Raw genomic sequence first — 18,157 nt, 5'->3', positions numbered from 1 at the left:
CATAGGTGGCGCTATAGCAACCAAAAGCGCGAAACTGATCATAACTCCTAGACTGTAAGTCATAGACTCAAGTGTCTTATATCATTGGAAAGCTGGACGCCTGAAGAAAAAAACGTATATCTCCGATTTTATTTCCGCCATGATAGATTTTCCGTCATTTTGAATTTTGTCGAAAACCTACTTTTGCGAACTAGTCCCTGGTTTTTTGCCCGATCGGAACCAAACCAGTGCAGAATTGTTCTCTGGAGTCTGAAGATCAATAATTATCGAAAAAAAGTTGAAATTTCGATCCATGGTCGCTAGGGGGTGCAAAATTAACGTTGTGGGAGGAGCCTATTTTACTAAAATGGCTATTACTCAAGAAGTAATTTAGTAAACTTCACCAAACTTGGTACACATGTGTCAGAGGTCAATCTGAGGTCACAGTAAAAAAATTGCGTCGATTGGCCACATGGTGGCGCTATAAAACAAAAAAAACGTATAGACACCTGACCGTTTTTCCAAATGACTTGAAATTTGGTATGCAGTGTCTTGGCCCAAGGGGCCATGTATGTCTAAAAGGAAATTGGCGTATCTCGAAAAACATGGCCGCCATTAGCCAATGAAATTTGAGCACCGTTAACGAAGTCCGATCGGAACGAAACTCGATGGGCATGTTCGACTCATGGCCCTAGAGGTCTGTAAGAATTTTGAAAGAAATCGGCCACTAGTTGGCGCTAACGAGTTTTATGGCTCTGTAATCACGTGGTGTTAAACTTATCATCACAAAATGCATATCATCTGATAGATCTGCTCATGCTGAACAACTTTGCCTCAAGAACCATTGCTGTCAATCAAACCGTTCATTAAATATTCATGAATATGTTAAAAACCTACTTTTGCGAACTAGTCCCTGGTTTTTCGCCCGATCGGAACCAGACCAGTCTAGGACAATTCTCTGGACTCTCTAGATCAATAATTATCGAAAAAAAGTTGAACTTTTGCATTTGGGTGGCTGTAATAGGGTAATTTATAAAAGGGGCGTGGCAAAATACACTAAAATGCCTATAAATCATAAATGAAAACTCAGAACTTCACGGAAATTGGTGGGCATATGTGTCATAACATGGTGAAGACGCATGCAGAGTTTCATGGAGATTGGACCATAGGTGGCGCTATAACTAGCAAAAAGGTTTGAAAACCACATATTTCCTATGGTAAATTGCCTTTATTGGCTGTAAATTGATTTTTCCGTCTATTATTTCAGTGGTTAAAAGCTTGCTAAATAAAACTTAATGTCTTAAATGCTTATGTGCTTAAAGGCCTTAAATGCTTGAACCCCGATAAATGCTGCTTGCAGCTTTAATTAATATTTATAATTTTTCTATTCAGTATTGAGTTAAATTTTAACGTTTTAATTTTAGAGGAGCAGACTCGTGAATCTCCTCGGAGTCGTCTGACATGTTCTACCTCAGAATCTCCTCACCAGAGACAGTGTTCAAGTAAGATAATTATAAGGATGTATTTTCTTTATTCACAGTATCTTGAATTATTAATATCTGAGCACTTGTACACTGAATCCACATTCCACATTCATAATTTGTCACAACTTTAAATAGTCATAAAATGCATTGTAAATGTGCTGGTCAGTGATGTTTCTGTGTGTGATTTAGATCATGTTCCTCTCAGACTGAGTGGAGGTTTGGGCCGGTGGAGGCTGGAGGTGTATCATAACGCTGTGTGGGGTTCAGTCTGTGCTGATCTGTGGGACATCAGCGATGCTCAGGTGGTCTGCAGGCAGCTGGGTTGTGGAGCAGCACTGAGGGCTGATGGGAATCAGTCTTTGGTGCTGGTGAAGGTGTTGTGTGGCTGAACAGAGTCGAGTGCAGAGGGAATGAGATTCACCTGTGGGACTGTCCTCTCTCTCTGAAGAACCACACTGACTGCTCCCACAAAGAGCACGCTGGACTCACCTGTGCAAGTCAGAGCAAAACACTGATCAATAGACTGAGGCCGTTTATGAGGAGATTCATCACAGACACAATCACTTCACTCAGAGAGGTGAGACGAGCTGTAAAACTTATTTAATATTATTAATAAGAGAGTCTGTCAGACACTTGATGTTCATCTATTATTAGTCCTGTTAAACCTCCGGCTTTAAACCAGAGAATTCCTCACAGAAAACCACAGAGCTGCAGGTGCATGTTTATGTGTGTGTGTGTGTGTGTGTGTGTGTGTGTGTGTGTGTGTGTGTGTGTGTGTGTGTGTGTGTGTGTGTGTATTTAGAGGGTAATAAGGAGGGGTTCATATTTCTAAGTCTAGGTGCAGGTGTGTGTGTATTTGTCTCTTCCTGTGTGTGTTTCTGGAAGGCAGTGAGGAATGGGTTCATGTGAGGATACATGTGTGTTTTTCTAATAGGCCTAAAACAAAAAACATGGTATTTCTGCCTCTAATGCTTTTAAAATGTAAGTAATTAATATTTGTGTTGTGTTGTAAGTAACACAATGCTTCATGATCTAAAGGAGAAATGAGGATTCAGTCTGTATGGAATGATGAATGTTTCTGACTGTTCTGCTGTCCTTTAACAGGAAGTCTCGTCTCTGAAGAACTGCATTCTGGGTATGAAGATGCTGATGAGCTTCTCTCAGGTTAGAGAGCTGAAGTAGATCCAAATCAATAATTTGATTTACATATATAAAAAAAATATTTACACATTTTAACACTAATTCAACTGTTCACAATACTAAAACTTTTATCTTATTAGAAAAAGAGTTCAAGACTGCATATTATGATGATGTCACCAATGGCAGTGTCCTGAAAGGTCAGTGATCCCGCTGTGTCCCAATCAGAGGCTGTGTCCTCCGGAGGTCGCATCTGAAGACTGCATACGTCATTGAGGTGGTCTCGTATAAAAATAATACCCATTAGATTGCAAAGTAAGAAAGAAATTTCAGTATTTTACACCTCATGAGGAATAACAGTCAATTTCTATTACAGTTACTTCTCTTAAAGGCACAATATGTTTTTTTGTTTTTTTTTATATAAAAAATCACTATATCTATGTTATATATTTTTTAAAGTTGTGTATTTACATTATCCCGACAGTTCCAATTAACTTCTAAATCCAGAGAAATTAATATTTTAATTCGAAGACACGGACCGTGTCTTTATTTCCGTTTTGTCGCCGTCAATGGCGTCATATCCGTGTTGTCTCTGGTTTCCGCTCGTGCTGCCATGGCAACCAGAGCTATGAACCAGAGCCCTCTGATAGTAACCAAACTGACGCGGACAACTGTGTAGTTCGCAATGTCTATTTGAACGCTGTTGTTGTTTCGTTCAAACATTATGGACCATGGCAAGCAGACTTTGGATAAAAAAGGAGAACTAAACCGAGAATCAATATCAGCGCGGTGTTTTCGAGATGTCGAGAGCTCCCATGGACACTATAGTATATAAACGAGAGCTCCACGTCCGAGACTTCGACAACTCCTACATGTACTTTATTAAACAGGTGAGCACATTTACATAAAACTAATCAAGGTTATATAGTTCAACAATGATAAAATGTTAGAATATGATCTGTATGTTATTCTAATGTTGATCTAGCTAGCTTACTGCTAGTCTCATACAGACAAACTAACGTTAACACATACATTTCAACACATTCAAATGCAGTTTAGAGTGATAGTGTAATGTTAGACCAAGTGAAACAGCGCTGCGTTACCTCTCAAGTTTAATTTGTCTAATAAACTGACCTGTGAGTAGTAATTCTGCGTGTAGTTCGGTAGAATGAAATGTCCATATTCCTTTTATATCCGCGGGACTCGCATCGCGTTTGGAGCTGATAGCTGTCTCTTAGCAATCCCGAACTGCTTCATATCACAGTCATGATAAAAGCATCGATGTATTCAGTAATCCATATACATTATTAGATCGGTCGGCTTGACGTTGACGACAAAATCCATAATTCATAGCAAATGTTGCGTCATCAATCTACGCCTTTGTTATTGTAAATAGGTTAGCGACCCCTAGTGGAGAAAAAATCCCATATTGTGCCTTTACATAAGACATCCTTGATGAGGTAAACAGCCTTCAAATGTGACGACCGGAGGACACAGCCTCTGAATTGGGACACAGCTAACATTCATTACCCAAAACCTGCAACAGTATATTTTACATTTATTTTGTTTCCCAAAATATTAAAAAGTGCCCAAATTATACATGTTTTGATGCAGAAGAGATGATGAAGGAAATCACACCAGGATACTATGATGATGTCATCACTGATGGACTGAAACCAGATCGTGAGACAGGTGTCGTTCTGTTATTCAATAATAGAAAGACATATTTAAAATATATTAAAATCTGTATATATATAGAAATACATATACATAATATATTGTCTCATGTTAAATTTACAGAATACACACCTGAGAGCTATGATGATGTAATGACAAGTGGACAGAACTCTATCAAAAACGGTGTTTACTTTTTATTGTTATTGCGTATTTTCCATAGTCCTTTTATAGTGATTTATGATAATATGTATTAATCCCATTACATTGTAAGATATAATGCAATGTTTGTTCTGTCTATATGTTCATGTGTAGTGGACACACCAGAGCATTATGATGATGTCATCATTAATGAACAGATCTTTCAAGAAGTAAAAGTTCACACAGAACTGTATTTCATTATCACCCTTCACCCACTAATATTGAACATTTCTACCATTAATGAATCATCACGACTTTATCAGGAGTAAATCTAATAATCTCAGACAGTCATGAGGTGAAAGAGATCAATAACATCATTAATGACGCTGATTTACAAACTACAATGTGAGGTTTTTATTTCACATGTGAATCAGAGGGAGATCAGGAGGAGTATGATGATGTGAAGAACAGCAATGAAGATGAGAGGAACCTGTTGGGTAGGTTATTGTAACATTTCTATAGCATATTTAATTTTTATTTGTTACGTTTCTCATTTAATCTACATATTGATGTAAATATTACAATGAAAATTATCTGTTTGCTTTTGATTTTAGACTATGATGATGTGGAGGAGGAGTCAAATAAAGAAGGAGGGGCCATATGACTCACTGACCACACCCACTGCCTCTTCATCAAATCATATTACAGTTCCTGGAGATATGGGGCTTTCTTAAACTGCTGTTAAAGATTCATGTTTTTTTTATCTGAAATATTTTTGTATAACAGGTTACATGTATTGCAACAAATTTTGTAGTATGTGTTTTATTTTTTATTTTGATATCAATATTTTGCCTAATAAACAAAATATACCATTTATTCATTACGTTTGTCACAAATTATATATATTTAAAAAGCAGTTAGAGGAAATGAGAAAACGCAAAACACTATAAACGTTTAAAGAAGCTGAAAAAACTGTTATGGAGTTCAGCTGCTGACAGCATTATCTACCTAAATATAATGAGAAAATGTATTTACCACTTTTATTATTATTATAATATTATCAGATTATTATTAGGAATCACATTTTTCCATAAATTGACTGCCAAAGTATTTAGTAATAGTATTTATTGTGTACTGTCAGCTTGAATTAACTTAAGTAGAACATAATTGAACCTTTATTTAAAAAAAAAAATATTACTGTAAAGACACAGTTATACACATTATGTAAGAAAAAAAGAAAAAGAAAACTCACCCAAACTGCACATTTTATTGTGTGATGGTGCATTTTTTACTTTAAAATGCTTTAAACAACTTGAAACAGTTTTTAATTCTGATGTGAGTTATTTGCGCTGCGCTTGAATCTTTTGCAGCAATAGCTCCATCTGCAGGTTGAGGTTGGGCTGACCCCAGTGGCGCAAAAAGTCTATATGGGGAGGCGCTATATGCGGCGCATAGGGGCGCGCAGCACCAGGGGGGCGCCAAAGCGATGGTAATTTATATATATATATATATAGCCTATACCTAGCTGCTGTTGTGCGTTTCTAAATAGTTTCTGCATTTCCTCAATGTTATATAACTTTTAAGAGGACTAACAGGCTAGAGTAGGATATTCATAAGATTCCATCATAGAATTTTGACATAGATAGATAATATCGCGAGCAGGTACGAGTCGAAAAAGATGGATAAAGCAAAAAAGCTGTCGGGACTAAAAATAGAAAAAGAAAGAGGGAAAAGGAGATGGCATGTCAATTGATGCGCCAGCAGCTAAATAAGTGGATGGTCAAAGGCAACAGGTAGGATTTAAAGTGTGACGTCCACGCATGTAGGCTCGGAGATTCCCGGTGGGCCGACGTGCTTTTTGGGCCGATACATCTATAGGCTATTTTTTTTATTTATTTTTTTGTCTTAACGGCCCATAAAACTCGTACATTGGCGGCCCATTCGTTTTGTTTTGTTTTGCTTAATTGGCTGCGCTGGGTTAGTGCCGTTGTAAATAATGCATTGGTCAAAAAAAAAGTCAGCGTTAGGTTTTTTTTTTATTATTATTTATTTTTTTTGTGTGACATTTTTCATTAAACACGTAGATCAGCGGCCCATTGGTTCTTTTCTTGATTGACACTGGGCTGGCCCAATCACATCTTTAATGTGAAGTATAGAAATTAGTACAAAACTAATTATGAAAGTTTCCTTTATTTTTCAGTGCATTTGTTTTACAATATATGGCTATTATTCGATTGCTCCTGTCTGCCTCGCTGCCTGCTGTGAGTGTTTTTGCTTCGTTGCTGTAAGCTCCGTCTTAGCCTCGTATTTCCTTGTTTTGAACCATAATTTACTACAATTTCTAGTTGTTTATACTACTACTAAATACGGCTTGCCCAACATCGCTGGCTTCCGTTGCTACTAGCATAGCTACTAGTAATTCGCTAGCCTGTTAACGCGCCACCCGTGCGCTCAGCTATTTTTATTTATTTATTTTTCTCTCGCGCGCTCGCGCCTTTGAGTTCATAAAAGCTCAGGTGAGTAAGAATCACTCAACAAACACGGTGAGTAATGTCTTGTCCTGTTATTATCATGCGTCGCGTCTGAATGCGTTGTTGTTTTTGGAGCTCTATCGATTTGATTTATAATTCTTGATTTTTCTCTCTGCCTCGATCGCTGCCTGCTGTGAGTGTGTTTGCTTCGGAACTGTAAGCTCCGTCTTAGCCTCGTATTTCCTTGTTTTGAACCATCATTTACTACAATTTCTAGTTGTTTATATTACTACTAAATACAGCTTACCCAACCCTGACGCACAACACGCTAGTAATTCGCTAGCCTGTTAACGCGCCACCCGTGCGCTCAGCTATTTTTATTTATTTATTTTCTCTCGCGCCTTTGAGTTCATAAAAGCTCAGGTGAATAAGAAACACTCAACAAACACGGTGAGTAATGTCTTGTCCTGTCATTATCATGCGTTGCGTCTGAATGCGTTGTTGTTTTTGGAGCTCTATCGATTTGATTTATAATTCTTGATTTTTCTCTTTAAACTCGCTTACAACGAACATTTTCTACTTTTCCTCACTGAGAAGCACTACTGCTCAAACCTCATTGTTACAACGCGGACTGTTGAGCAGACGCGTCTCAAGCCTATTAGTGATCCAACGCTGCATACTCTTAAAGGTTACGTCCGTGGATCACGGCTGAACGCGTCTTCTCCACACTCACTTACAAACAAACTTATAATATAAATTAGTATTAATATTGATAGCATCACTGGTAGCTTCGTTGCTAACTCACTGTCCATCTGTTAAAATGGCGAATATATCAGATGTAAGTAGTCTACCGCTTGGTGCAGGTGAGGACACATTTGAGCTTCACGCACTGCAGTCTGAGCTGGAAGCTGTTGAGAAACAGATCCACAACCTTTTATTGAGACAGGCCGAGCTGAGAGACCGGTGTTTGGCTCTTGAAACATCACGCGCCGATGCACACAAATCAGTGTTTAACGTTACTAACCCGCTGACTCCGACCGCGTCTACTCCGTGCGTTCCTTAGCATCGGTCGCAATCAGCCATGGTCTCGTTCACTCCGGCTTCAACACGCCACCACGAAGCCTGGGTGGTTCCGCAGCGGAAGACGCGAGTCAGGTTTAGACCAAGACTTTCTCCGACCCTCCCGGTTTTCGAGTTATCCACACAAAACCGCTTCTCCCCTCTACGCGAAACAGAACGCGATGCTGTGATCATCGGCGATTCCATCGTTCGGCACGTACACGCTACGTTAGGTAAAAGTAAGGTGCAAAGTCACTGCTTCCCTGGTGCTCGTGTTTCTGAAATCGCTGCTCGCGTTCCCGAGATCCTGAACGGTGACGAGCGCGTCGGAACTGTGGTCCTGCACGCGGGAGTGAACGACATCAGGCTGCGCCAGACGGAGATTCTGAAGAAAGACTTCAGGAATCTAATCGATACGGTACGCAGCACATCGCCTGAAACAACGATCATTGTGTCAGGACCGCTTCCCACCTACCGACTAGGGCATGAAAAGTTCAGCAGATTATTTGCGCTAAATGAATGGTTAATGTCATGGTGCAATGAGCAGAAACTGCTCTTTGTAAATAATTGGAATCTGTTTTGGGAGCGTCCTAGGCTTTTCCGTGCTGATGGCTTACACCCAAGCAGATTCGGAGCGGATCTTCTGTCAGATAACATCTCCAAAATGTTAAATACCCTTTGACTAGTAACCAAAAGTCCAAATCATAGTCTCTGCTGCACCAATTCAACTGATATAAATACTAGTGTAGAACATTGCATAGAAACCGTGTCTATTCCTCGTTTAGTGAGATCAAATAATAAATCTAATGCAGGATCTAGGAAAAATCTAATTGTTATTAAAACAGAAAATGTTGCTATTAGTAAACAAAAACTATTTCTAAAGCTAGGTCTTCTAAACATTAGATCACTCACACCTAAGGCAGTTATTGTAAATGAAATAGTCACAGATAATAGCTTCGATGTACTTTGCCTTACTGAAACCTGGCTTAAACCAAATGATTATTTCGGTATTAATGAGTCTACTCCTCCTGGATACTGTTATAAGCATGAGCCCCGTCTGATTGGCCGTGGCGGAGGTGTTGCAACCATTTATAAAGATATTCTAAATGTTACTCAGAAAACGGGTTATAAGTTTATTTCATTTGAAGTACTTGTACTAAATGTTACGCTCTTAGATGTTAGAAAAACATCCCTATTATCTCTAGCCTTGGCTACCGGATATAGACCGCCAGGGCCTTACGCTGATTTCCTAAAAGAGTTTGCAGATTTTCTCTCAGACCTATTAGTCAATGTCGATAAAGCATTAATTGTTGGAGATTTTAACATACACGTAGATAATCCAAATGATGCGTTAGGAGCTGCGTTTACAGATTTATTAAATTCATTTGGGGTCAAGCAAAACGTCACCGGACCAACTCATCGTCTTAATCATACACTCGATTTAATTATATCACATGGAACCGATCCAACCGATATAGATATCATTCCACAAAGTGATGAAGTCACTGATCACTACATGGTAACTTGCATATTACGTACTGCTGTAATATGTCATGCGGCGTCGCGTTATCAACCAGGCAGAACAATCCTCCCATCCACCATAGATAATTTCTCAAATTGCTTATCTAATCTGTCTCAGCTGCTGCCTGAACCCAAACAAACAGATGAACTAGAAGAACTAACTAGCACTATGAGCACCATTCTCTCTAGAACATTGGATGTGGTTGCACCTATTAAATTAAAAAAGGTCAGAGAGAAAAATAAAGCACCATGGTATAACAATACTACGCATGTTTTAAAGAGAGAAACCCGTATTTTAGAGCATAAATGGAAACAAACTAATTTAGAGGTCTTTAGAATCGCGTGGAAAGACAGTATGTCACGTTATAAAAAGGCCCTAAAAGCGGCCAGGGCTGAGCACCTCCGCAAACTAATAGAAAACAACCAAAACAATCCAAGGTTTCTATTTAACACCGTGGCTAGACTAACAAATAAACAGACGTCACCCGAACAAAATATCCCGTTACAGTTCAGTAGTAATGATTTCATGAACTTCTTCACTGAGAAAATAGAAAGCATCAGAACCACAATTATAAACGTTCAATCTTCAATCGCGCCTTATAATTCAGCTTCAATTATCACCCCGAAAGAACAATTACAGTGCTTTACAACTATAGAACAAAAAGAGTTAAATAAACTTATCACTTCATCTAAAACAACAACATGTTTATTAGATCCTATACCAACTAAACTACTGAAAGAAGCGTTACCTGTAGTGGAAGAGCCTCTCCTCAATATTATTAACTCGTCTTTATCTTTAGGTCATGTTCCAAGAACATTTAAACTGGCAGTTATAAAACCTCTCATTAAGAAACCACAATTAGATCATAATAATCTAGCAAATTATAGACCCATTTCAAATCTTCCATTTATGTCTAAAATATTAGAAAAAGTGGTGTCCGCTCAACTGGGATCTTTCTTGCAACAAAATGATATCTATGAAAAGTTTCAGTCTGGATTCAGACCGCATCATAGCACTGAAACTGCGCTCGTTAAAATCACAAATGATTTACTTTTAGCTTCTGACCAAGGCTGTATCTCAATACTAGTTTTACTTGATCTTAGTGCTGCGTTCGATACTATAGATCACACAATACTCTTAGATCGACTACAAAATTATACTGGTGTTCAAGGACAAGCACTAAGCTGGTTCAAATCATACCTATCTGACCGCTACCATTTTGTCTATTTAAATGGAGAAAAATCGATCATAACTCCAGTAAACTATGGAGTGCCGCAGGGATCTGTATTAGGCCCTCTGTTATTTTCAATATATATGATGCCACTTGGAAATATTATAAGGAAACATGGAATTAGTTTCCATTGTTATGCTGATGACACTCAAATATATATTTCATCACGGCCGGATGAAAACGCTACATTTTCCAAATTGACAGAGTGTGTTAAAGATATAAAAGATTGGATGACGCGTAATTTTCTTTTATTAAATCCAGACAAGACAGAGGTAATACTTATCGGTTCAAAAAACCGCCCACAAAACCTCGCACAATACAACTTTAACATCATAGGATGTCCTGTTACTTTATCCTCTACAGTAAAAGACCTGGGTGTTATACTCGATTGCAACCTGTCTTTTGAAAATCATATTTCATATGTTACAAAAACAGCCTTTTTCCACCTTAGAAACATTGCTAAGCTACGTAATATGCTATCAGTTTCTGATGCAGAAAAGTTAGTTCATGCATTCATGACCTCGAGACTGGATTACTGTAATGCTTTATTAGCTGGTTGTCCTGCATCCTCAATAAACAAGCTACAGTTAGTCCAAAATGCCACCGCTAGAGTTCTTACGAGATCAAGAAAATATGATCATATAACACCGATTTTATCATCACTGCATTGGTTACCTATAAAGTTCCGTATTAATTACAAGGTATTGCTACTGACTTATAAAGCCCTAAACGGCTTAGCTCCAGTCTATTTAACGGATCTTCTATCACCCTATAATCCATCGCGCTCTTTAAGATCACTAAATTCAAGGCTTTTGGTCATACCTAGGATATCCAGAACCACCAAAGGAGGGAGAGCATTTTCACATTTGGCTCCAAAACTCTGGAATAGTCTTCCTGATACTGTTCGTTGCTCAGACTCGCTCTCCCAGTTTAAAACTAGATTAAAGTCGCATCTCTTCAGCCAGGCATTCATATAATCCTACAGTTCAAACTACAATCCGGCCTCTATCCAATGCCAGAGGAGAACTGGCCCCCGACTGAGCCTGGGTTCTCCCAAGGTTTTTTTTTCTCCATTAAGGCACCTGATGGAGTTTTAGGACACCATTAGGTCACTTGATGGAGTTTTTCGGTTCCTTGCCACTGTTGCCTTTGGCTTGCTCAGTTGGGGATATTTTGGGGATATTTAATTTAATTTTATCAATCAATAAATTCCTCTTGAAACAAACTTTGTTGTATTATTTTAATTTAATACTGTGAAGCTGCTTTGATGCAATCTGTATTGTGAAAAGCGATATACAAATAAACTTGACTTGACTTGACTTGACTTGACTATTACTATCATGGGATTAATATTATAACTATTATTATGTAGTAGTGTAATGCAGACAGACTGTTACTAAAAAAAAGGTTTGAATTTTTCTTTGTTTAATTTGCACACTGAATATGGGTTGGATCTTTTAATTTTGAACTCTCAAAGTGCACCAGATTGATGAATTCAACATTAAAAAGCACAACATTTTCCAACGGGGAGCATGCCCCCGAACCCCCCTAGAGGGACAGAGGTCCACTCAGCAGTGGATTCATCACTGTGAAGTATAGTTCAATTTTATTAATAAATGACAATTTTGTACTTATTTAATCTGTTATCTATCACTCGTTCCTCACTCATTAGGCTACATGGCACAGTTATTTTTTTGTTGCCAAAATTGTTGCTGCATATGGTACCCCTCTGACACTGGGTAGTTGCGCCCCTGGCTGACCCTTCTTGGTTTTTCTCTTCAACAGCTGATATGTTGCTATTTTCTTTTCCTTGTATTTCTTCAGAGCCTCCTCACGCTGAGATTTGTCTAATTTAAGATAGTTAACTCCACATCAGCAACATAAATTCATCAACTAACCATTCAGAGACGTCCTGTTTCTACATGTTGTCACTTCTTCTTGAGTCTCTCCATCCTTATCTGACTCCGTTTAACATTAAAGGCAGAACAGTTTCTGTCATTTTAGTGTGTCTGCATGAGGTAACAGCAGCTGCTAACAGACACCAGCTCTTGAAACCCCGCCCTCTGCAGCAGCTCATTTGCATTTAAAGGGCCAGGCACAAAACGGTGCGTTTTTGCAACTTTAACTTGCTATATAAAAATATCTGTGGGGTATTTTGTGCTAAAACTTCACACACACACTCTGGGGACATCATAGATATATTTTACATCTTGTGAAAAGGGCATTATTTTCTTTTCCTTGTATTTCTTCAGAGCCTCCTCACGCTGAGATTTGTCTTTCAAGAATTCCTACAGAGACACACATAATAATACATGTGTCAATCATTTAGGCAAAGAATGTAAGGGTGGTGAAAATGTGTATATGTACATGACATAATGGATCTTACTTAAAGGCTTAGTTCACCCAAAATTTTTATAAATGTCATCAATTACTCACTCTCATGTCGTTCCAAACCTGTAAGACTTTCGTTCATCTTCGAAATACAAATGAAGATATTTTAAAAGAAATCTGAGAGATTTTTTGTCCTTCCATTGACAATCCATGCAACTACCAAGAGACACATTCATTTTCTATGATGAACACATTGAATTTAGGCTTTTATTCACATTATGTGACCCTGGATCACAAAACCAGTCACAAGTAGCACGGGTATATTTGTGGCAATAGCCAACAATACATTGTGTGGGTCAAAATTATAAATAAATAAAAATTATGCATTAGGATATTAAGCAAAGATAATGTTCCATGAAGATATTTTGTGAATTTCCTACTGTAAATATATAAAACATTTATTGTTGTGAGTGAATGCAGCAAAATCGCGAATATAAATGGACAACTTTAAAGGGGTCATATAATGGTACATGCACTTTTACAAGTTGATTGCACTGAAATGTCTGTTGGCAGTGCCTGTACACAACCATCCTATCATGATTAAAATCCATCCAGTGGTTTTGTTTTAATCTCCTTATATGTTTGACCATCTATGAAATCAAGCCGTTCGATATTGTGACGTCATAAGATCGTACGCCCCTCCCGCGATTGTGATTGACAGCCGTGCTTCAACACAAGACCCGCCCTGAGCAAGCTGTGACAGCCGTCGTCATAGCATAGACAGTATATAAACTGGACACAGCGACCCCATAGGTTTCAACGGAGAAAAGTGAAGCGAATTAGAAGCACTCATTTCCTGATTGCCGAGCGTACTGCGCAGACTCAAACTGAGCTTGACGACGTGGATGTGACGTGAGCAGCCTGACTGACAGTTGTAAGTCTTCTAGGAGCTGTGCCAAGAAAAATCTGAATCATTCCCTTCCGAATCTTGCAGAGACGGAGAGCGTGAGTAGGAGCTGTCCATGAGCTAGGAGCAGGAGCAACTTTATGATTCTCTATGGGCTTCTCCCTTGACTTTATCGGACTTTATGACTCCACGTCCCCCCGATTGACTGCGAGCTTCTCCTCCTGTCTCTACGGTAATTTCCAGAGAGTCGCGTGGTTATGACGCAATCGTTAGCCTCCTTTTACAAAAACTGCTTCTACGGGGTCATAACGTAAGATACAAAGTAATGGAGAATTTTATACATTGTCGTGTTTCTTTAGAAATAAATAATGGACAAATTGAGTCTTTAAACGCCTCAGATGTAAAGTTATTCGCTGTTAAAGTGACGCCAAAATGAATGGGAGTCAATGGGATGCTAACAGCAGGTGAAGGCTTGATAGCCAATGGCGGCCGCCGGGGGTGGTACGGAAATCGAGAGCTCGATTACCCCCCTGCGTCATAGTAGTCCGCCATTGTTGATATGCTGGAGTAGAATGGCGTCTACACGATTGTGGTGTTCTGTTCTTATGTAATAAGGAACACAGCAGTCATTTGGATGTTCCTAAATCTGAGCCGTTATAGATGCAGTGGCTGAGTTTTGTTTTTGAAGCGATATGCCCAAAGGATTGACGCGGGGATTCCCTCACGGGGATTCCCCACGATCGTCCATGCTTTCATGTTTACGCGAATCATTTCACACCAGACAGCTTTACAAACGAGAAAAAACGGATCGGTACCAACGTGTTACTGCTGAACCTCCAGAAGATGTGAGTGTAATGTTTTATTAACCTTTATATTAGTATTTATATTAATCTTTGCGAAATTTGCAAACCTTGCTGCAGGCTTCACGATGAATGCATCTAAGGTTTACACTCAGGGTACATTACAGCATGTTTTCTACGTACGACGTTCTCAATATAATTCATAATCCCACGTTTATAATGAACAACGCGTGGTTATTGTGTTACAAACGGTGTACGCACAGAACAGAGGGGCGGGGTGAGCAAAGCTCATTATCATTTAAAGACACATGCACTGAAACGGCGTGCTGAAAACAGAGCTGTTTTTGACCAGGTAAAATTAGTGTTTTCTTACAATACTAATGAGAATTTTTAATTAAAGTATATTACAAACTTTTAATTTAGACCCTAAAGAATCATATTAGCTTGTACAAAAATGGCATTATATGACCCCTTTAAAGACGACTTTCTCAATGTTTAGATTTTTTGCTCCCTCAGATTTTCAAATAGTTGTATCTCGGCCAAATATTCCTGACAAACCACATCAATGGAAAGCTTATTTATTCAGCTTTCAGATGATGTATAAATCTCAATTTAAAGGGGTGGTTGAGTGTGATTTGACTTTTCTAACTTTAGTTAGTGTGTAATGTTGCTGTTTGAGCATAAACAACATCTGCAAAGTTACAACGCTCAAAGTTCAAAGCAAAGGGAGATATTTGCTTTTAAAGAAAAGGACTACAACAAACAGCTGGTTGGGACTACACGACATTCCTCTCGGGTTAGTGACATCACTAACCCTAGAATTTACATAAACCCCGCCCCCGGGAACACGCAGTCCATGTTGAGAAGAGGAAAAGTTGTTGTATAAGAGTACATTTGTGAGTCAGCTCAAACTTTAGCATCCATCTTTTCACATGCAATAGAAAGTCACTCTGTGTGCATCTCACAACAGTTCATATATGAGCAATTTATAGATTTATCATGACAGAATATCCTAATTTAAGATAGTTAACTCCACATCAGCAACATAAATTCATCAACTAACCATTCAGAGACGTCCTGTTTCTACATGTTGTCACTTCTTCTTGAGTCTCTCCATCCTTATCTGACTCCGTTTAACATTAAAGGCAGAACAGTTTCTGTCATTTTAGTGTGTCTGCATGAGGTAACAGCAGCTGCTAACAGACACCAGGGGCATGTTCAAGTTCAAAACGGTGCGCAACGTTTTGCTACGGTTTCCGGGTTGAACGTCATGTTTCCTGGAAACGGCGTGCACCGGTGTGCAACGGGGTTTGAGATACGTTTTCTCTTGTTTGGTGGGTGTGTCAGAACTGCAGTCCAATCAGCAGCAACATGTATATAAAACACGGGGTATTAAAGTGAACTTGCACAATGGGTTCAAGGAAAGTAATTTACAAATGTGTTCGATGCAGCTCGGTATACGCAACAACTGAGGATATTAGAAGACATGTTTGTCGTAAGTTTTATTGTAAAAATATAGGATATCAACATAATGATGTAGTTGTTTATATTTTTAGCTTCATTGCAAGTGTATGACATTTGGTATAGAAATAAACAATGGTAATTAAGTGCTTTTCCTAAAAATGAGAAAGAAAATACAGGGTATTAAAACAGTATGACCTACAAATAAAGTCAGTATGTGAGGCTAAATAGATGTATTTTAGTCTGAATTAGGTAAGATGTGTGCTTCCATTTCAGTTTCAGCAATCCCTTCACTCGATTGGGATGTTCTCTTTTGTTCTGGGCGGCAAGTGCAGTAACTGTAACATCGAGCATATTTTGTAGTATTAAACACATATTTATACCGACTTCATCAGGCTCAGAAAATTCTTCACAAAGAACACAAAGAATGAGCCTTCTCAGCTGCCATAGTTGCAACTCTTGCGTCATCAGAACAGTGTGTTCAACGCATCACCGTTTCTGTTTAAAAAACGTTGTGCAACGTTTTGCCGGGGCTGAACGCAGCCCAGCTCTTGAAACCCCGCCCTCTGCAGCAGCTCATTTGCATTTAAAGGGCCAGGCACAAAACGGTGCGTTTTTGCAACTTTAACTTGCTATATAAAAATATCTGTGGGGTATTTTGTGCTAAAACTTCACACACACACTCTGGGGACATCATAGATATATTTTACATCTTGTGAAAAGGGCATTATACCACCCCTTTAAAAATTGACCCATGTGACTGGTTGTGTGGTCCAGGGTCCAGTGTCACATAAACATTGATCAGCGAACATCAACAGAAGCTCAACAGATCCTGCTTGACGCGCGAGAACAAACCTCATTGGTTCTTGCTGAAGCTCAAACGTGCTGAGTAACACCAGAATGAACCTCATTATTTATTTCTCGCATGCTTGAGCTTCTGTTTACCACAACTGATGTGTGAGTTGCTGAATGTTTATTTGTTAATAATAAAAGCCTAAATTAAATCCATTCATCATATAATTTTTTATAGTTTTACAATCTCTTTATGACCTTTTTGAAGCTCAAAGTGGTAATTGCTTGGAGTGTCAATGGAGGGACAGAAATCTCTCAGATTTCATTAAAATATCTCCATTTGTGTTACGAAGATGAACGAAAGTCTTGTGGGTTTGGAACAACATGAGGATGAGTAAATGATGACAGAATTTTCATTATTGGGTGAACTATCCCTTTAATGACATCACATAGGAGATTCATTAGGAAATGGAAAACTGTACAACAATTCCATCAAACTGAGTAAAAGAACTGCATTTGTCGGCTCTAGCACTGAGTATACATTTGTTAGATGTAATAATTTTATATTGGACCGTTTCTATTGCCTCACCTCTCTTTTTCGTGCACGTTCCTCCTTCATCCTCTCATATTCTTGCTTTGTCTTTTGATACGAAGACATTTTATTCTTCCTTTGGATGAACGGGGCCTTGTGGGAGCTGATGACACAAATCAATGTGGCTTTGCTGATGCAAATGGACTATTATTTGAATATAATACACACACACGCACATATATGTGTATGTTTATACACTTATCTGTTACTGTACCTGTCAGACTGCGCTGGTTTATTAGATGAATCAGGATCAGGGTCGGTAGTTTGGTCAGTCGTTGTGTTTAAGACGTGTTTCTCAGGAGAATAAAGAATCCGACCCCATGTTTAGTTCATCATCTGACTCTGTCTCTTTATCCAGTGCCCTCCCTTCACATCTTTTCTTCTTTTTCTCCTGTTCTTCTTCATCTAATCGTTCTCTTTCAGCCAGGTACAGATGTCTCAGATGCTCTGGATATTTCTCCTCTAACTGAACTTTTGATGCTTGATTTTTCTTCCTCTCCTTTCAAAGAAGTTTGTTGTATTCATGCCTTACTTTCTCCTTTTGAAGGCAAACCCCTGACCTGATGAAGCATGAGA

General features: G+C 38.7%; 3 protein-coding genes across 3 annotated transcripts in view; 2 read left to right on the top strand and 1 right to left on the bottom strand.

The window, feature by feature from the left end:
- Positions 1–1,886, top strand: part of LOC309493546 (scavenger receptor cysteine-rich type 1 protein M130-like) — a 147,154-nt gene extending 145,268 nt beyond the window's left edge. Inside the window, exons 8-9 of the mRNA XM_082191122.1 lie at positions 1,404–1,481; positions 1,653–1,886. Coding sequence (XP_082047248.1) covers positions 1,404–1,481; positions 1,653–1,852 — 278 coding nt within the window. The 3' untranslated portion in view covers positions 1,853–1,886. The remainder of the gene's footprint in view (positions 1–1,403; positions 1,482–1,652) is intronic.
- Positions 1–17,880, bottom strand: part of LOC309493549 (thyroid transcription factor 1-associated protein 26 homolog) — a 168,338-nt gene extending 150,458 nt beyond the window's left edge. Inside the window, exons 1-2 of the mRNA XM_082191127.1 lie at positions 17,796–17,880; positions 17,579–17,684 (exon numbers count right to left, since the gene is read on the bottom strand). Of these exons, the coding sequence (XP_082047253.1) occupies positions 17,579–17,647 (69 nt within the window). The 5' untranslated portion in view covers positions 17,648–17,684; positions 17,796–17,880. The remainder of the gene's footprint in view (positions 1–17,578; positions 17,685–17,795) is intronic.
- Positions 1,991–5,760, top strand: LOC309493548 (uncharacterized protein). Its single transcript, XM_082191126.1, has 8 exons — positions 1,991–2,040; positions 2,568–2,627; positions 2,744–2,800; positions 4,215–4,292; positions 4,401–4,460; positions 4,590–4,649; positions 4,847–4,912; positions 5,030–5,760. Exons 4-8 carry the CDS (start codon positions 4,220–4,222, stop codon positions 5,077–5,079), a joined length of 309 nt encoding a protein of 102 aa, XP_082047252.1. The 5' UTR covers positions 1,991–2,040; positions 2,568–2,627; positions 2,744–2,800; positions 4,215–4,219; the 3' UTR covers positions 5,080–5,760.
- Positions 17,881–18,157: the final 277 nt, after the last annotated feature.

This window comes from Leuciscus leuciscus (genome assembly GCF_965113295.1).
Source record: "Leuciscus leuciscus genome assembly, contig: HAP1_SCAFFOLD_100, whole genome shotgun sequence".
Classification (NCBI taxonomy): domain Eukaryota; kingdom Metazoa; phylum Chordata; class Actinopteri; order Cypriniformes; family Leuciscidae; genus Leuciscus; species Leuciscus leuciscus.
This window is presented reverse-complemented; position numbering and strand designations above follow the sequence as displayed.

Coding starts and splice junctions, on each gene's coding strand:
- LOC309493548 (XM_082191126.1), top strand. CDS start 4,220: ATGATGAAGGAAATCACACCAGGATACTATGATGATGTCATCACTGAT. Junction 4,461..4,589: donor ACAGAACTCTATCAAAAACG/GTGTTTACTTTT, acceptor GTTCATGTGTAG/TGGACACACCAGAGCATTAT. Junction 4,650..4,846: donor ACAGATCTTTCAAGAAGTAA/AAGTTCACACAG, acceptor TCACATGTGAAT/CAGAGGGAGATCAGGAGGAG.